The sequence below is a fragment of the Ranitomeya imitator genome, chromosome 6 (assembly GCF_032444005.1).
Source record: "Ranitomeya imitator isolate aRanImi1 chromosome 6, aRanImi1.pri, whole genome shotgun sequence".
NCBI classification, from domain to species: Eukaryota; Metazoa; Chordata; class Amphibia; order Anura; family Dendrobatidae; genus Ranitomeya; species Ranitomeya imitator.
Window position 1 is genome coordinate 7,709,418 of NC_091287.1, and position 21,492 is coordinate 7,730,909.

Consider the following 21,492-nt stretch of genomic DNA (forward strand, 5'->3'; position numbering starts at 1 on the left):
CGAGGGACCCGTTTTTTTCAAAATTCGACGGATTGCGACTGAGGGCAAAAAACTGATGTGTGAAAGGGGCCTTCTAGAAACCTGCGCATGTGACACTATGTCGGGAGAGGTTTGTGCTGGAGGTGTCGGTGTGCGGCCGCCTGCTGGTTGTGATGTGAATTGCACCCCGTTGGTTTTCCCCCGCACTGTTCCCCAGTCAGTACGGACCCCGTCATTTCTACCCAAGGGCACCAGTAAGTGCCGGGTTTCCCAGTACGGCGGCCTCGTCTTCTCGCTTCTTGCGGGCGCTGACTACAACCCGCACTTCTACATCTTACCTGGGACACGAAGAGTTATTGTCGCGGCCAGTGATGTGAGAAGCGCTGAAACCAGAGAGCTGTGGGTGGAGGACCCAGGAGACACCGGCGGTGAGAATGGCCGTATTCACATCGGCTTTATGAGCTGGTGAATTAATATCTTGTGCAGCCATGTGGCTCGCTGCGGAGACGGCTCGTGTCAGATGAGCCTGGCGGGGCTCCCGGGGCGGGGGACGGAGGGGCGAAATCCGATAAAGGGGGCTCTGCCTGTAGGAACCGACGCAGCACGTCGTAGCATTGTGTGTGAACCCTGCGCTGATACATTGTAGCAAACTGTCAGGATGGTGGAAAGACTGGATACAACTGTAACAGACCCTCAGCTGTGGCCAGTATTTCCACCCACTGCACACAGGACCCGACCCGAGCCCGGTGACCATCTCCCTCTTTTCCTCTTCTAGGGTTCAAGGAGACGGCCTTCCTCTTCGCCATTTCCTCTGCTGGACTCACCCACGCCATGGCGAAGGCGTGCAGTGCGGGGCGGATGGAGCGCTGCACATGTGACGAGGCCCCGGACCTGGAGAACAGGGAGGCCTGGCAGTGGGGCGGCTGCGGAGACAACCTCAAATACAGCAACAAGTTTGTCAAGGAATTTCTGGGCAAAAAATCTGACAGAGATCTGCGGGCGCGAATGGACTTGCATAACACCAACGTGGGGATGAAGGTGAGGAGGCCGGGGGCGGGAGGACATGGAGGCCACCAGAGGGGTCTGTCCTTAGAGAGACCCCAACATTTGTGGAGGGGGTGCTACCTGTACATCATTAAGGATGCTGAGATAAGGCGACTCATGAGGGCGCCAAGCTGCGCAACCAACCTGCGGGGAGACGACGGACCCGAAGAGGGACTGCCTCATAGTTCTGGATAGGGGACTAGATGGCTATCATAGAATCCTAGAATGTTAGAGCTGGACGGGACCTTCGGGGTCATCAGAACCTCCAGGGTCATCGTGTCCAATGATGCTCAATGCAGGAGTCACTAAACCATCTCAGATAGATGTATGCCCAGCCTCTGTGTGAAGACTTCCATTGAAGGAGAACTCCCCACCTCTCGTGGCCGCCTGTTCCACTCATTGATCACTGTCACCCTCCTAATATCTAATCTGCATCTTCTCACTTTCAGTGTCATCCCATTGCTTCTCATGTTTCCATGTGCAAATGAGAATAAAGATGATCCCTCTACACTGTGACAGCCCTGCAGATATTTGTAGACAGCTATTAAGTCTCCTCTTCTTTTTTGCAGCTAAACATTCCTACATCCATTAAACGTTCCTCTTATGACATACTTTGCAGTCCGCTCACCATCCTGGTCACTCTTCTCTGAACTTGCTCCAGTTTTTCAATGTCTTTTTTTACACTGTTGTGCCCAGAACAGGACACGGTATTCCAGATGAGGCCTGACCAAGGCGAAGTAGAGGGGGATAATGACTTCACATGATCTAGACTGTATGCTTCTCTTATACATCCTAGAACTGTTTGCCTTTTTGTTGCTGCTGCATCACACTGTTGACTCATGTGCAGTCTGTGATCTATACGTATACCCAAGTCTTTCACACATGCTGTTGCTTAGTTCTATTCCTCCCATTCTGTAGATGTAATTTGTATTTTTCTTGTCCAGATGTAGAATCCTGCATTTCTCCCTGTTAAATAGTATTCTATTAGTCACTGCTCATTGTTCAAGCTTCTCTAGAGCCTTCTGAATCCTTCCTCTTTCTTCTATAGTGTTAGCTGTCCCTCCTAGCTTTGCATTGTCTGCAAATGTGATTAGTTTACCTTCAGTTCCCTTATCTAGGTCATTTATAAAAATGTTGAACAACACTGGGGCAAGGACAGAGCCTTCTGGTACCCCACTTGTAACACTGAGGCCAAGACAGAGCCTTGTGGTACCCCACTTGTAACACTGGGGCCAGGACAGAGCCTTGTGATACCCTACTTGTAACACTGGGGCCAGGACAGAACCTTGTGGTCCCCACTTGTAACACTGGGGCCAGAACAGAACTTTGTGATACCCCACTTGTAACACTGGGGCCAGGACAGAACCTTGGGGTACCCCACTTGTAACACTGGGGCCAGAACAGAACCTTGTGGTACCCCACTTGTAACACTGAGGCAAAGGCAGAACCTTGTGGTACCCCACTTGTAACACTGGGGCCAGGACAGAGCCTTGTGATACCCTACTTGTAACACTGAGGCCAAGACAGAGCCTTGTGATACCCTACTTGTAACACTGAGGCCAAGACAGAGCCTTGTGGTACCCCACTTGTAACCCTGGGGCAAGGACAGAGCCTTGTGGTACCCCACTTGTAACCCTGGGGCCAGAACAGAACCTTGTGGTACCCCACTTGTAACACTGGGGCCAGAACAGAACCTTGTGGTACCCCACTTGTAACACTGAGGCAAAGGCAGAACCTTGTGGTACCCCACTTGTAACACTGGGGCCAGGACAGAGCCTTTTGATACCCTACTTGTAACACTGAGGCCAAGACAGAGCCTTGTGATACCCTACTTGTAACACTGAGGCCAAGACAGAGCCTTGTGGTACCCCACTTGTAACCCTGGGGCAAGGACAGAGCCTTGTGGTACCCCACTTGTAACACTGGGGCCAAGACAGAGCCTTGTGGTACCCCACTTGTAACACTCTTCCAATTGGATGTGTAACCATTTATTACCACTCTTTGAGTACGATCACTGAGCCATTTATGAATCCACCTAATCGTAGCCTTGTCAATCCCATACTTGGTCATTTTTTTCAATAAAGATAGTATTTGATACTTTATCAAATGCTTTGCTGAAGTCAAGATATACTATATCTACCGCATTTCCCTGATCCACCCAGTCAGTGATTCCATCATAGGAGATAATTAGATTAGTCTGGCATGACTTGTTTGCTACAAACCCATGCGGACTCTGGTTAATTATTGCATTCTTATCCAAGTATTACATACATGCTGTTTAATAATTTGTTCACAGATCTTTCCTGGTATAAACGTAAGACTCACCGGCCTGTAGTTTCCTGGCTCCGTCTTTCCTTTTCTGAAAATACGGACACCATTTGCCCTTCTCCAATCTTCTGAGACTTTTCCTGTTCTTCAGAATTTCTCAGAGTCTGGCTAGTGGTTCTGCAATTTCCTCCGCTAGTGCCTCACCTGTCCATGTGAGGCCTCTGAGTGCTCTCATAGCTCGTTATTATATTAGTCCTCATTATAGCTCTCATAGCTGTCCTCATAAGTTGTCTTCATAGAGTTATGTCCACATAGTTCGGACAGGAGATAGATGTATTATGTACAGGAGATAGCGGGATTATGTATAGGGGAGAGATTATGTACAGGAGATGGCGGGATTATGTACAGGAGATAGCGGTATTATATATAGGAGATAGAGGGATTATGTATACGAGATAGCGGGATTATGTATAGGAGAGATTATGTACAGGAGATAGGGGGATTATGTACAGGAGATAGCGGGATTACATATAGGAGATAGATGTATTATGTACAGGAGATAGAGGGATTATGTACAGGAGATAGCGGGATTATGTATACGAGATAGCGGGATTACATATAGGAGATAGATGTATTATGTACAGGAGATAGCGGGATTATGTACAGGAGATAGCGGGATTATGTATACGAGATAGCGGGATTACATATAGGAGATAGATGTATTATGTACAGGAGATAGAGGGATTATGTATACGAGATAGCGGGATTATGTACAGGAGATAGAGGGATTATGTACAGGAGATAGAGGGATTATGTACAGGAGATAGAGGGATTATGTACAGGAGATAGAGGGATTATGTACAGGAGATAGCGGGATTATGTATACGAGATAGCGGGATTATGTATAGGAGAGATTATGTACAGGAGATAGCGGGATTATGTACAGGAGATAGCGGGATTATGTACAGGAGATAGAGGGATTATGTATACGAGATAGTGGGGTTATGTATAGGAGAGATTATGTACAGGAGATAGGGGGATTATGCACAGGAGATAGCGGTATTATATACAGTGGGGCAAAAAAGTATTTAGTCAGTCAGCAATAGTGCAAGTTCCACCACTTAAAAAGATGAGAGGCGTCTGTAATTTACATCATAGGTAGACCTCAACTATGGGAGACAAACTGAGAAAAAAAAATCCAGAAAATCACATTGTCTGTTTTTTTAACAATTTATTTGCATATTATGGTGGAAAATAAGTATTTGGTCAGAAACAAAATTTCATCTCAATACTTTGTAATATATCCTTTGTTGGCAATGACAGAGGTCAAACGTTTTCTGTAAGTCTTCACAAGGTTGCCACACACTGTTGTTGGTATGTTGGCCCATTCCTCCATGCAGATCTCCTCTAGAGCAGTGATGTTTTTGGCTTTTCGCTTGGCAACACGGACTTTCAACTCCCTCCAAAGGTTTTCTATAGGGTTGAGATCTGGAGACTGGCTAGGCCACTCCAGGACCTTGAAATGCTTCTTACGAAGCCACTCCTTCGTTGCCCTGGTGGTGTGCTTTGGATCATTGTCATGTTGAAAGACCCAGCCACGTTTCATCTTCAATGCCCTTGCTGATGGAAGGAGGTTTGCACTCAAAATCTCACGATACATGGCCCCATTCATTCTTTCATGTACCCAGATCAGTCGTCCTGGCCCCTTTGCAGAGAAACAGCCCCAAAGCATGATGTTTCCACCACCATGCTTTACAGTAGGTATGGTGTTTGATGGATGCAACTCAGTATTCTTTTTCCTCCAAACACGACAAGTTGTGTTTCTACCAAACAGTTCCAGTTTGGTTTCATCAGACCATAGGACATTCTCCCAAAACTCCTCTGGATCATCCAAATGCTCTCTATCAAACTTCAGACGGGCCCGGACATGTACTGGCTTAATCAGTGGGACATGTCTGGCACTGCAGGATCTGAGTCCATGGTGGCGTAGTGTGTTACTTATGGTAGGCCTTGTTACATTGGTCCCAGCTCTCTGCAGTTCATTCACTAGGTCCCCCCGCATGGTTCTGGGATTTTTGCTCACCGTTCTTGTGATCATTCTGACCCCACGGGGTGGGATTTTGCGTGGAGCCCCAGATCGAGGGAGATTATCAGTGGTCTTGTATGTCTTCCATTTTCTAATTATTGCTCCCACTGTTGATTTCTTCACTCCAAGCTGGTTGGCTATTGCAGATTCAGTCTTCCCAGCCTGGTGCAGGGCTACAATTTTGTTTCTGGTGTCCTTTGACAGCTCTTTGGTCTTCACCATAGTGGAGTTTGGAGTCAGACTGTTTGAGGGTGTGCACAGGTGTCTTTTTATGCTGATAACAAGTTTAAACAGGTGCCATTACTACAGGTAATGAGTGGAGGAAAGAGGAGACTCTTAAAGAAGAAGTTACAGGTCTGTGGAAGCCAGAAATCTTGATTGTTTGTTTCTGACCAAATACTTATTTTCCACCATAATATGCAAAAAAAATGATAAAAAATCAGACAATGTGATTTTCTGGATTTTTTTTTCTCAATTTGTCTCCCATAGTTGAGGTCTACCTATGATGTAAATTACAGACGCCTCTCATCTTTTTAAGTGGTGGAACTTGCACTATTGCTGACTGACTAAATACTTTTTTGCCCCACTGTATAGGAGATAGCGGTATCATGTACAGGAGATAAAGGGATTATGTATACGAGATAGCGGGATTATGTATAGGACAGGGGGCACACATCTTGATGAATCTTTCCAGTCACAGTATGGAGCATTTTCCACGTACAGTGTCCTTCCTCTTCTCTCTCCGGTCTCTTCCCTCACACATCACCACAGCCCAGCTCACTACTCCCATCCATGAGGCAGGCGTCCTATTCTCCTCCCGCGGCTCTGCGCCTTCCCGCTCCTCCAGTATGGCCTCTTCTGTCCCTGACACTCTGGAGCTCCCGCTCTTCGTCTCACGTACTCGGTCCCATCCAGTCCCGTCACCTTTGAGTTCTAAGCTCTGGGCCGCACTTCTAGGCCTCCTGTCCCAGGACCTGTCTCTGATGGGCAGCACTAGGATATCGCTGTCCTCAGGCTCTGTCCCGTTGGGGACACTGGTATCGTGCGGCACTGCTCACTGTCCAGACCTTGGGCCTTTTCTCTACGCTCCCTGGGCCTTTTCTAACACCTCTGTCCCTTTAAGGCTCCGCCCACTCTGGGCTAGTCCCAACCATTAACTCTAACTGTCCTAGTCAGCTCCCTGTTGCTGGGCAGAATACAATGCCAACACCATAACACATACACAGTGTACATTACACCTCAACAATACACAGATTATTCCTCCTTCCACCATGAACCATCGGGTCTGTTACTTTGATCAGTCCCGGTTTTTGGTCGGCCTGTGGGGGTCTTCTCACCCAGGGTACGACGACTGACTAATGTGTCACGTGCCCAGTTATGAAGTCCTCGCCCGCGCCTTCAGCCCCATTGTGTCTGGATAAGTGCTCTCAGCGTGACCCCAATCACTAATGAAAAGGGGGGGCTCCGGCAACAAACTGGTGCAATTAACGTGAGAGTCTCTTCAGTCGCTTCTTTATGGAGATGTTCACTGTGAATGGACCTCTTATTAAAAACACAACTTCCCCTCTATTACCAAATAGAGCTCAAGATCCTCAGCTGCAGATCCAGAGAAAGAAGCAAGTCCGGCTCTGGCAGCGAGACGAAAACGACTCCCCTCCCCCAACCCTCCACAAGACCTCACCCCATCTCCAAAACTTACAAGCTTTGTGTTATTCTAATACAATCAAATAATTCTAAAAAAAAACCTCCTGGATCTGATGCTGGAGAGGAAACAGGAGGGAAACCCAATATATACTAGACGTACATGACATCAAGACCACCAGGAGGAGTGCAACATCCCCTGTAATATGTCCCCATCTGTCCAATAATGTAACTGCTATAATGCTGCCCCCTACATACAAGAATATAACTACTATAATGCTGCCCCTATGTACAAGAGTATAACTACTATAATGCTGCCCCTATGTACAAGAGTATAACTACTATAATACTGCCCCTATGTACAAGAATATAACTACTATAATACTGCCCCTATGTACAAGAATATAACTACTATAATACTGCTCCTATGTACAAGAATATAACTTCTATAATACTGCTCCTATGTACAAGAATATAACTACTATAATACTGCCCCTATGTACAAGAATATAACTACTATAATACTGCCCCTATGTACAAGAATATAACTACTATAATGCTGCCCCTATGTACAAGACTATAACTAGTATAATACTGCTCCTATGTACAAGAATATAACTACTATAATGCTGCCCCTATGTACAAGACTATAACTAGTATAATACTGCCCCTATGTACAAGAGTATAACTACTATAATACTGCTCCTATGTACAAGAATATAACTACTATAATAATGCTCCTATATACAAGAATATAACTACTATAATACCGCTCCTATGTACAAGAATATAACTACTATAATACTGCTACTATGTACAAGAATATAACTACTATAATACTGCCCCTATATACAAGAATATAACTACTATAATACTGCCCCTATGTACAAGACTATAACTAGTATAATACTGCTCCTATGTACAAGAATATAACTACTATAATACTGCCCCTATGTACAAGAATATAACTACTATAATACTGCTCCTATATACAAGAATATAACTACTATAATACTGCTCCTATGTACAAGAATATAACTACTATAATACTGCCCCTATGTACAAGAATATAACTACTATAATACTGCTCCCTATGTACAAGAATATAACTACTATAATACTGCTCCTATATACAAGAATATAACTACTATTATACTGCCCCTATGTACAAGAATATAACTACTATAATACTGCCCCTATGTACAAGAATATAACTACTATAATACTGCTCCTATGTACAAGAATATAACTACTATAATACTGCTCCTATGTACAAGAATATAACTACTATAATACTGCTCCTATGTACAAGAATATAACTACTATAATACTGCCCCTATGTACAAGAATATAACTACTATAATACTGCCCCTATGTACAAGAATATAACTACTATTATACTGCCCCTATGTACAAGAATATAACTACTATAATACTGCCCCTATGTACAAGAATATAACTACTATTATACTGCTCCTATGTACAAGAATATAACTACTATAATACTGCTCCTATGTACAGAAATATAACTACTATAATACTGCACCCATGTACAAGAATATAACTACTATAATACTGCCCCTATGTACAAGAATATAACTACTATAATACTGCTCCTATATACAAGAATATAACTACTATAATACTGCTCCTATGTACAAGAATATAACTACTATAATACTGCCCCTATGTACAAGAATATAACTACTATAATACTGCTCCCTATGTACAAGAATATAACTACTATAATACTGCTCCTATATACAAGAATATAACTACTATTATACTGCCCCTATGTACAAGAATATAACTACTATAATACTGCCCCTATGTACAAGAATATAACTACTATAATACTGCTCCTATGTACAAGAATATAACTACTATAATACTGCTCCTATGTACAAGAATATAACTACTATAATACTGCTCCTATGTACAAGAATATAACTACTATAATACTGCCCCTATGTACAAGAATATAACTACTATAATACTGCCCCTATGTACAAGAATATAACTACTATTATACTGCCCCTATGTACAAGAATATAACTACTATAATACTGCCCCTATGTACAAGAATATAACTACTATTATACTGCCCCTATGTACAAGAATATAACTACTATAATACTGCCCCTATGTACAAGAATATAACTACTATTATACTGCTCCTATGTACAAGAATATAACTACTATTATACTGCTCCTATGTACAAGAATATAACTACTATAATACTGCTCCTATGTACAGAAATATAACTACTATAATACTGCACCCATGTACAGAAATATAATCGCTATTTTACAGTCCTTATCCTTTTTATATTATTTTAGCTTTTAATGACTTTTTTTGTTTTTCTTTTTCACTTGTTTCAGATTTTTGAATAGAACGGCTGATTTTATGTGGACACCATATGATAAATCATTTCTCAATAGACATTACAGAAAATTATTGTGTATGAAATGTCTGTTTTGTTTGTTGTGTGGATTCATTTTTCGGGAGATTATCCTGGATTCTGATATAGTAGCGCATTGAGTAACACGCGATGTTCTGTGCATTCATGTCAGTGCTTTGTTCTGAGTGTTGATATCATCAGTGCTGCGGTGACTTATGGCTGCCGAGCTGTGGCGGTATTTTTGATGGCTGGCTGATTAGTTGTGATGTCATGTTTGGCGTCTTCACCTGCTGCTGATGATGTCATACACCTTGATTGTTGCTCATTCTTTTGTCATGACAATAATCGTGAGATACGTCCGCTTTACTGCTGTCTGCCTCTTGGTCGCTCTTTTATGAGCTGCATAAGAGCGAGTGATGATGTCACCGTTATCTGCTGAGCTCTGATGTCATCATTATGTGTATCGGTGACTTGTGATGTCATCGCTTTAGGCAGCTGTTGGTGCGTTATGATGTCATTGTCTGCATTGGCCGCCAGTAACTTGTGATATCATAACCTGTTTAAGGTAAATTGTGATGTCATCACCTAACCAATCATTTGGCTACTGATGTCATCACCTGTTTTGGCTGCCAGTGACTTGTGATGTCACAGTTCACCTTGTATAGAGCGTGACCTCTAAGCAGTTGGTGGGTGATGATGTCGGCTCTCGCTGATGGTTTCTCCTCATTTCTTGGACTTCTTGAAGAGTTTCACCTGGATGTGGATGATGACATAAAGCTCTGGTCCTCCCAGAGGGTCCATGTCGTCCACATAGGTGGTCTCGTTCCCAGCGGTGTGTGACCAAGCATATTCCACCACCATGAGGGGCACTGCGGGGAGTGCGGGTGCCCAGAACGGCCGGAGAGGAGCTCCTCAAACCTACAGCCTGTCTATAGAGCAGGAATGTACGGGGTCTCCTGTGCCCCTTAGCCCCCATGCAATGAGTGATATACAGGGGCTTCTCACTAAATTAGATCATCAAAAAGTGAATTTATTTCAGTTCTTCCTCACAAAAAGTGAATCTCCTATATTCTATAGAGTCATTACACACAGTGATCTATTTCACGTGTTTATTTCTGTTAATGTTGATGATTATGGCTTACAGCCAATGAAAACCCAGAAGTCATTATCTCAGTAAATTAGAATACTTTATAACACCTGCTTGAAAAATGATATAGAAAATCTGAAATGTCCTACTGAAATGTATGTTCAGTAAATGCCCTCAGTACTTGGTCGCAGCTCCTTTTGCATCAATTACTGCATCAATACGGCGTGGCATGGAGGCGATCAGCCTGTGGCACTGCTGAGGGGTTATGGACGCCCAGGTTGCTTTGATAGAAGCCTTCAGCTCATCTGCATTGTTGGATCTGGTGTCTCATCTTCCTCTTGACAATACTCCATAGATTTTCTATGGGGTTAAGGTCAGGCAAGTTTGCTGCCAATCAAGCCCAGTGATACTGTTGTTTTTACACCAGGTATTGGTACTTTTGGCAGTGTGGACAGGGGCCAAGTCCTGCTGGAGAATGACATTTCCATCTCCATAAAGCTTGTCGGCAGAGGGAAGCATGAAGGGCTCTACAATGTCCTGGTACACGGCTGCGCTGACTTTGGTCTTGATAAAACACAGTGGACCTACACCAGCAGATGACATGGCTCCCAAACCATCACTGATTGTGGAGACCTCACACCAGACCTCCAGCAGCTTGGATTGTGGCCTCTCCACTCTTCCTCCAGACTCTGGGACCTTGGACCACTGACAACAGTCCGGTTCTTTGTCTCCTTGGCCCAGGTAAGACGCTTCTGGTGTTATCTATTGGTCATGAGCGGCCGGACACAAGGAATGTGACACTTGTAGTCCATGTCCTGGATACGTCTGTGTGTGGTGAAGCAATGACTCCAGCAGCAGTCCACTCCTTGTGAATCTCCCCCACATTACTGAATGGCCTTTTCTTAACAATCCTTTCCAGGGTGCGGTTATCCCGGTGGCTTGTGCACCTTTTTCTACCACACTTTTTCCTTCCACTCCACTTTCCATTAATATTCTTGGATACAGCACTGTGTGAACAGCCGGCTTCTTTACCAATGACCTTTTGTGGCTTCCCCTCCTTGTGGAGTGTGTCAGTGACGCCTTCTGGACATCTGTCAGGTCAGCAGTCTTCCCCATGATTGTGGAGCTACTTGTCACGCTGCTGCAATGTAGGTAGGTGCAGGCTTCACTAGATGGCAGCACAGAGGAAGCAGGACTGCACCCAAACAGAGCTGACCTGCAGTGCAGCAGTGAGGCTACCACAGGTGACAGCATAAGTCAAGCAAGCCAGGTAAAATCCTAGACTGTAGCGCAATACCAAAGGTATAAGCAAACTCGCAGTCAGAGACAAGCCAGGGGGTCAGCAACGGTCAGGAGCAGATACGCCAAAAGACAGAAACAGGTCAGGATACAAACCAAGTCAAAACCAGGGAGTCTGCACACTAAAGGGAAACACTGTGTCAAGACGGGAGCAGGGGAAAATAGAGACACGGGCTCAGACAGCACACGCAGCAGGACAAATCAGAGCAATCCGAGTCAGCTACAGCAGCACTAGGCACAAACTATAACTGACATTGTCTGCAGGAAGCAGCAGTGATAAATAGCCAACCTGGACCCAGACAGAGGCTGAGAAAGGTTAACTCTTGACGTGACCAGACCGGGAACAAGGGAAAACAGGACTCAAAACCTGGTCTGGATCTCGACAGTAATGAAACAGACTAAGGGACCTTTATAAACTCTTAAGTCTTTGCAGGTGATTTTTATTTTTTTTTGTTAATTATTCAAATTTACTGAGATAATGACTTTTGTGTTTTCATTGGCTGTAAGCCATAATCATCAACATTAACAGAAATAAACATGAAATAGATCCCTCTGTGTGTAATGACTCTATAGAATGAGTTTCATTTTTTGATAGTCTAATTATCTGAGAAGCCCCTGTACTATGAGTACTGTATGGTGGTACTATTATATGAGTACTGTATGCTGACACTACAATATGAGCACTGTATGGTGGTACTACTATGTGAGCACTGTATGGTGGTACTACTATGTGAGCACTGTATGGTGGTACTACTATGTGAGCACTGTATGGTGGTACTACTATGTGAGCACTGTAGGGTGGTACTACTATGTGAGCACTGTATGGTGGTACTACTATGTGAGCACTGTAGGGTGGTACTAGTATGTGAGCACTTTATGGTGGTACTACTATGTGAGCACTGTATGGTGGTACTACTATGTGAGCACTGTAGGGTGGTACTACTATGTGAGCACTGTAGGGTGGTACTACTATGTGAGCACTGTATGGTGGTACTACTATGGGAGCACTGTAGGGTGGTACTACTATGTGAGCACTGTATGGTGGTACTACTATGGGAGCACTGTAGGGTGGTACTACTATGTGAGCACTTTATGGTGGTACTACTATGTGAGCACTGTATGGTGGTACTACTATGTGAGCACTGTAGGGTGGTACTAGTATGTGAGCACTTTATGGTGGTACTACTATGTGAGCACTGTATGGTGGTACTACTATGTGAGCACTGTAGGGTGGTACTACTATGTGAGCACTGTAGGGTGGTACTACTATGTGAGCACTGTATGGTGGTACTACTATGGGAGCACTGTAGGGTGGTACTAGTATGTGAGCACTTTATGGTGGTACTACTATGTGAGCACTGTATGGTGGTACTACTATGTGAGCACTGTAGGGTGGTACTACTATGTGAGCACTGTATGGTGGTACTACTATGTGAGCACTGTAGGGTGGTACTAGTATGTGAGCACTTTATGGTGGTACTACTATGTGAGCACTGTATGGTGGTACTACTATGTGAGCACTTTATGGTGGTACTACTATGTGAGCACTGTAGGGTGGTACTACTATGTGAGCACTGTAGGGTGGTACTACTATGTGAGCACTGTAGGGTGGTACTACTATGTGAGCACTGTAGGGTGGTACTACTATGTGAGCACTGTAGGGTGGTACTACTATGTGAGCACTGTAGGGTGGTACTACTATGTGAGCACTGTATGGTGGTACTACTATGTGAGCACTGTATGGTGGTACTACTGTGTGAGCACTGTATGGTGGTACTACTGTGTGAGCACTGTAGGGTGGTACTACTGTGTGAGCACTGTATGGTGGTACTACTATGTGAGCACTGTATGGTGGTACTAGTATGTGAGCACTGTATGGTGGTACTACTATGTGAGCACTGTATGGTGGTACTACTATGTGAGCACTGTATGGTGGTACTACTATGTGAGCACTGTAGGGTGGTACTACTATGTGAGCACTGTAGGGTGGTACTACTATGTGAGCACTTTATGGTGGTACTAGTATGTGAGCACTGTATGGTGGTACTACTATGTGAGCACTGTATGGTGGTACTACTATGTGAGCACTGTATGGTGGTACTACTATGTGAGCACTGTAGGGTGGTACTACTATGTGAGCACTGTATGGTGGTACTACTATGTGAGCACTGTATGGTGGTACTACTATGTGAGCACTGTATGGTGGTACTACTATGTGAGCACTGTAGGGTGGTAATACTATGTGAGCACTGTATGGTGGTACTACTATGTGTGTACTGTATGGTGGTACTACTATGTGAGCACTGTAGGGTGGTACTACTATGTGAGCACTGTATGGTGGTAATACTATGTGAGCACTGTATGGTGGTACTACTATGTGTGTACTGTATGATGGTACTACTATGTGAGCACTGTATGGTGGTACTACTATGTGAGCACTGTATGGTGGTAATTCTTGGGCTCTGTATGATGACATTTATTTGTTGTGGCTTAGCTACTTTTGGACTGTGCTATGTAACATTTTTGCAGTCTTGGGAGAATTGTCCCAGAAAGAGCAGCAATATTATGGAATTTCTGGTGTAAGGAGTGTGACCCCCTTGTGTAACCACCACAGGTACGCTGTGCAGACACTGAAGCAGCAGGGATGTCAGACCTTGGAGGCTGAGAGCTCACAGGAAACTTCAATGTGGACACCGCTCTAAATGAAATCATTCATGTATCTGCTGCTGGAAAATGTGTAAATTACTATAACATGTAAAATGCTGCGTGAGACATCTGCGAGTTACAGTCACCACCTGTATGATGCTGTCAGGAGCGGCCTCACTGCCCTACCTGCTGACTGTCTCCTATAAATCACTGTGTAAGCCGCCATTACGTTGTGTCGCTACCGTGTATGATTGGAGTGTGTTTGTCAAGGTCTCCACTGTCACTGACAGGAGGTGTAATTGTTGGCCCAATCGCTGACTCATACAGTGTTTTTATAGGAAATGATCTGTGTAACGGCAATTTTGGCGAAGTCCCAGCTGGAGCCGAACTCCGGAGTGCAAATCTGAGCGATTCACAGCGAAGTTATAAATCACTGACAATAGATATGTTACATCTTCTCTCATTCTGTCAAGTGAGACTAATGGCATACATGCCTGAGAGGGTGCGTGTACCTGAGAGGGTGCGTGTACCTGAGAGGGTGCGTGTACCTGAGAGGGTGCCTGTACCTGAGAGGGTGCGTGTACCTGAGAGGGTGCGTGTACCTGAGAGGGTGCGTGTACCTGAGAGGGTGCCTGTACCTGAGGGCATTCCTGTACCTGAGGGCGTGCCTGTACCTGAGGGCGTGCGTGTGTAAGGACTGGCGGAACGCACCCGAGTTAATATAGATGTTATAATTGGTGCGTTCGCACCCCGGGGTCCACCGTGCAGGAGAGAACCTGCTGCTAGAAGATGACGGCACTATATGGCGGTATAAGTGAACTCAGTGACTTCACTGAGTCGCACTCAGGGCACAGCGTGATCTTTTGTTAGCTGTGTTCCTCTGTGACACTAACTGCTGAGCTGATGGCAGTCAGTGGTCACGCACACAGAGAAGCAGACAAACACTCCTCTCCGGTGGAACCGGAATCCTAGTGGCTATGAGCCAGCCCTGAATACATACATACAATCTCCTCACCGGAGGTGCCAGTATTCTAGGGGCTATTACAGCCAAACCCTATCCACATACAGGCGTGACCACAAATGGCAAGCTCATAACATGAAGTGATAATAGAGCAACTTCAGGACCTTCCTACAGGACCAATGGAAGCTGCGGCAGTACCTGAGCATGTGACCCCTGAACTCCAATGAGAGGTCTTACCTTGGGCATGCTCAGAAGGGAAAAAGCAGGACTTAGTCCCAGAGACGTCTGCTCGCCGCTGACCAGTACTGGCTACAATGGCTGAGCCTGGGAAAGCAGCAGAAACCATCCGCACAGTATCAGGCTGAGCCAGATGCTGGGACTGACGTCTCCGCTGAGCAGGCTCCACTGTGGCTGCAGAAGAATGGGAGACTGCAGCGGAGATGGTTCCAGATTCCGCCTGTGCAGAGGCGGGAACTCGACCCCTAACAGCGTGTACCTGAGAGCGTGTCTGTATCTGTGAGCATGTCTGTACTAGGAATAGTGCTAGGAGGAGGGTTAGGATTAGTGTTACGAGTAGGAGTAGTGTTAGAGGTAGGGTTAGGAATAGTGTTAGAATTAGTATTTGGAGTAGAGTTAGGAGTAATGTTAGGAATAGGGTTCTGGGTTGGAACAGTGATGGGGTAGTGTTAGGAGTATAGTTACGATTAGTGTTAGGAACATTGTTAGTAATAGTGTTAGAAGGAAGGAGTGAGGAATAATGTTAGGGGTAGGGTTCGGTTTAGGAGTAGGGTTCTGGGTAGGAGTAATGTTAGGAGTAGGGTTAGCAATAGTGTTAGGTAGAGTTAGGAATAGTGATCGGGGAAGGTTTAGAAATAGTGTTAGGAATAATGTTAGCAGTAGAGTTAGGAGTAGTGTTAGAGGTAGGGTTAGAAATAGTGTTAGGAGGAGCATTAGGAATAGTTTTAGGAATAGTGTTAGGAGGAGGGGTAAGAATAGTGGTAGGAGCAGGGTTAGGAATAGTGTTTATGATAACGTTAGGAATAGTGTAGGGTTAGGGAAAGGACTGGGGACATGGTAATAAAATAAATACATAACATTTTTTTAAATAAAGTTATTAAATATTTTTATCTCATTTTTGTTATGTTTAACTGTCCGTGGGCCCAATTAGGGTCACAAATACTTTCTTTGCCTCGGGCTCTGGCAACCCTCTGCATAACATGGACCTTCCTAAAATATTGACTCTTAGGCTACGTGCACACGTTCAGGTTTTTTCGCGTTTTTTCGCGGTAAATACGCTATAAAAACTCATTAAAAACGCATACATTATGCATCCTATCATTTAGAATGCATTCTGCATATTTTGTGCACATGATGCGTTTTTTTTTCCGCGAAAAAAATGCATGGCGGTAAAAAAAAAAGCAGCATGTTCATTAATTTTGCAGATTTTCTGCATTTTTCACGCTATTCTAGGCATTTGGGAAAAAATGCACAAATGCACCAAAAACGCGAAAAAAACGCATGCAGATTTCTAGCAGAAATGTCCGGTTTTTGTCAGGAAAATTTCTGCAAGAAATCCTGACGTGTGCACATAGCCTTAAGGGACTCTAAACGTCTAGATTCAGTGAAAATATAATGATCTTTATAATGGTCCCCTAAGGAGATCTCCACCTTCAGGAATGGAGAAAACTAGGGTTTGTGTAGAAATCAACTCAACTGATGATGGCAAAAGGTTAATTAAGGTGGAATTCCTTTAAGAAGAGTGATTACATTGCGAAGGGTTTTTTCTTTTCTCTCTTTTTTTTCCAGTGTTTTATGTTAGCAAACATTGATAAATGGATTCATCTGGGAGCGGGAGGCAGGTGAATCAAAACCAGAGATCTGGGACGTCGACAAGTTTCCATGAAGTAAAAAATTCCAGGAAACTGTTATTGGTTAACTCAGCCCCGCGACCTGCCAGTTCTCATTCACCTCACGCGTTCCAAAGAGAAAGGAAAGAAATGTGACAACCCAGTGGTAGAATCTGTGGTTGGAGGTGTTGTCGCCCAGCTGAACACCCTTTCTTCACTATTTGTAACTGGGGATTTTATTTTGTGTGAAAAATTATTTTTCTTTCTGAATTTAATGGTTTTTTTCCCATCATTTTAGGTAATAAAATCTGGAGTGAAGACCACTTGCAAATGTCACGGAGTGTCTGGATCCTGCACAGTCCGCACCTGCTGGAGACAACTTTCTCCTTTTCATGAAATTGGAAAGCAGTTAAAGCAAAAATATGAGAGTTCACTAAAAGTAGGAAGCACCAGCAATGAAGCTACGGGAGAAGGGGACATTTCTCCAGCCAAGAAGCCCGTTCCTGGTCACACTGATCACATCCCAAGGACTACAGACCTCATTTACATTGACGATTCTCCCAACTTTTGCTTGATGAGCAAGTATTCTCCTGGGACATTTGGGAGGAGATGTTACAAAGACAAAAATTGCGAAAGCATTTGCTGTGGTCGTGGACATAATACCCAAAGCAAGGTGGTGACGAGGCCTTGCCAGTGTCAAGTTCGCTGGTGCTGCTATGTGGAGTGCAAACAGTGTACTCAAAGGGAGGAGGTGTACACCTGCAAGGACTAGCCATCACTACAAGGCTGTGGATACAATCAGTCGACACCATCGGAACTTACGGAAACAAACAGGGTTTGACTGACGTTCCTATTGGATGGAGAGCTCTATGTGACATAAGCACTTTGGAGGGTTCCCGATGACCCAACTGTGTTTTCGCTGTTGTCAATGTTCTGGGTTTGTGAAGCGTGAGGAGTGGTGAATAATGACGGTGCACCTCGGGTAGCTAGAGGACATCCCAATGCCATTTGTTCACATGGTTGTCATCTCATGATCTTCTCCGTTCTCTCCAAGCTCTGTGAACATGTAGGCATTACCATGCATGGTTGGTGACCCGATCTGATAAAATTTACTCCTGGATCCTAGAAAACTCCAGGAATTCAGATTAACGACAAGGGAACAATTCTATTATCCACTTTAGCTTGTTTTTGTTGTTCATGTTTGTTTTTTGCCCCTAGAGAGGAAACTCTCCTGTATACTGCACTCCAGCATAAACGGGGTTTGCGCTAGGACACAAGTTGTGTGTTAGGAAATGCAAAACCCAAAATACCTACTCAGGTCAGCAAGCCAGAAGTGACCTTAGAACGCGATCCGTTCCATCTTTGATGAGCAAAGATCGAAGTAGCTTGAGTAGTAGGTTGCCTTTAGACTACGGCATTGACAAACGCCACATGCCTTATTTTATAGCACTATCACTGTCTTAAAAACCACTAGAAGAAGTTTATGTTTCCTTGTATAAATATAGAAATATATAGACGTATATTTTGCTTTTTTTCCTTGACTATCACTAACCCTATGGAGGTTACCTGAACAGTTGTGGTGACCGAAGTCAGGATGATGCCTGCTCCTCCCCGGTCTCCAAACCCACATATGTGGTGATCCAGGGACTGACTTAGTCTCCCTCTTCTTACGATTTCATTCCACTTACTGTAATACTCAGAGTATTAAAGCCTTAGATACTGTATAACACTCGAAAACCACTATATTAAGGACGATGGCGCATTCATCAGATGTGCCAGCTACACAAATCTTGGTGTATCATTTGCCAAACCACACAAGACAGGAACGCTTCCTGTGCCTTTGCTAAGCTGTGAAGTAGACAGATCTTTTATATTAACGAGACCGGTTTAATGAATGTTGCTTGGAAATTTATTGTAAGAATGACAAAGCTTCTCGGGTAGATCCTAAATATAAGCCAAGCTCTGTACAATCCTGGACAGCGTCACTTAGTGGTTCAGCTTCTCCACCAAGTGATCATTAGTCTTCGTCCTGCCAGTAGTCCTGGTAGTAAATCACAGAACACCATGGAGCGCCATAAAGTAACATTCGGGACCATTTACATAAATGGAGGCCGACATTATTCACACGAGGGACAGACTTTCTTATTTTAGAACTTTTATGTATTGATATTCATTCTACACGAGGACACACCCACATAAAATATTGGCTTAATGACTTGCCGTTGGCCTGGTGAGTTAGTCAGTGCTGCTCAGGGAACTAAAAGGGGTTTCCAACCTCTAGAAAAAAAATGTAACATCAGAAATAGATGAGACAGATTAACAGTGACTATAGACACCTCTTCTTTCCCCGGCGATCCAACTCAGAAGCTTCATAGTCCTACCGGTTGTGGTATATAAGCAGCCGGCACAAGATGGCTGCTGCCAATCAGTGATAACAGTGATCGCATTCCCATATACTGGATGTTCTGGTGTCGCCAGTCAACTGTCGGAACCGTAATGCCAGTGGTCTGGGCCATCGATTGCCTGCAGCTCTGTAAATACAGATCCAAGGGACCGGTGGCACTTCTGTGTTGGATCACTAGCGGACAGGTGAGAATAGTATATTTTGCTATTTTATCACATGTGCTGAATACATTAGTGGAAAGTTTGGATTTTGTCATGATTATCCAACCACCTAATGTGTATGGGGCTGTCTCTCAGAAGATGTTGAGCACAAGAAGGCCTGGGCCTGTTGCATTTCAGCATGACCAATCCTTTGTTTTTATAGGAACTAACCTGCCACTACAAAACCTATAAAGGTCTGGAGGGAGACAGAAGGGGTCCTGACACGACATGGGAAACTACTGGGAAGGCCAAGATGTCTGGTGGAAAGACAGAGGTCTCTGGAAGAGATGGAGGACTAGGCTGAGAAGTCAGAGATGTCTGAATGAAGGACAGAATAATCTGGAAGAAGACTGGGGGGTCTAGAGAGGACAACGGACATTATTGGGAAATCAGAAGTGTCTAGAGGGAGGACAGAGGTGTCTGGAGAAGATAAAGGAGCCTGGAGGAGACAGAGGACAAAAGAGACTGTTTGGGAAGGCAGAAGTGTCTGGAGAAGGACAGAGGGGTTTCCTGGGGGGACAAAGGGGTCTGGAGAAGAAAAAAAGACTCTACTGGGAAGACTAACATATCTACATGGGACATAAATATATACTGCAGAGACAGAAAAGACTAGAGGATAAGGGAGTCTACTGGGAGAGCAGAGATGTCTGGAGGTCAAGCCGGAGTCTGTTGGTGACTTATATGTGCACGTTTTGTTGGCAGGAATAGGTGCCAAGGGAATGATGGGCGACACCTGTTGGAGATGTCTGGCCAGCTTTACCCAAAGTTGGTCAATTTGGGGTAGAGGAATAATAGAGCAGACAAAGCTTATGTGCTCAGACGTATCCGGAATAGTCATCTACGGCCTTACGTAATCCACTGGACGGGATGAGAGGATTTGTATTTGATTCCACCAGACATCCGGTCAGAGCTGTCACATCATCATCATAGCCACCATCATCCGTCACGTTACTATAAGCCATTATTCCCAGAGAACTTTTTATCTATAGTCAGGAATGAAATTTGTCAAGTTCTCACCTCTGATTTTACAAATGACTAATGACCACCACAGAAGCCCCCCAGTCTCATGACACCCTGCTCATAGCTCGCTCCTCACTGACGAACACTTGGACTTCTCCTCGGCACGGACCAAAGTCATAGCTATAAAAAAAAAAAAAAAAAAAAAAAAGTGATATAAACATATAGCAATTATCTGCTCATCGCGGAGCTGAGCTGTACTCAGTGTGAATACACCTATATATCATATATGAGAACATTTATTTATTCTAATGCATTTTGAAGGACCTTACTATGGTTTTAATGTGGTATTACGTCCAGTTATTACGCCACAGACATGCTTTTATAATACTTTTCTTTTTTTACTTAGTTAATTTTGAGTAGACACAGATTTTGTGCCTTCAGTACGGAAGAAACGCGTCAAGGTGGCTGAATCAGATACACTAAGCTTGCACATAGTGTTTTTTTTTTTTTTAATTATTATTTTATTAACATTTTCCATATTTCCAGGAAATGCAGAAAATCACAAAAAACAAAAACAAAACGGTGCGGCGTGTTAGTGCAGGAGAGGACGACTGAACTACTGAGCGGACAAAGCTCCTCGGAGTGTAGTATCACACGCACTGAAGCCT

At 44.2% G+C, this 21,492-nt stretch overlaps 1 protein-coding gene across 2 annotated transcripts in view; it reads left to right on the plus strand.

Moving 5' to 3' along the window:
- The window catches only part of WNT9A (Wnt family member 9A), a 127,431-nt gene extending 107,743 nt beyond the window's left edge, over positions 1-19,688 (plus strand). For both annotated transcript variants that reach the window (XM_069729107.1, XM_069729108.1), the window contains 2 exons: positions 755-1,017; positions 17,559-19,688. In XM_069729107.1, coding sequence (XP_069585208.1) covers positions 755-1,017; positions 17,559-18,032 — 737 coding nt within the window. In that variant the 3' untranslated portion in view covers positions 18,033-19,688. The remainder of the gene's footprint in view (positions 1-754; positions 1,018-17,558) is intronic.
- Positions 19,689-21,492: the final 1,804 nt, after the last annotated feature.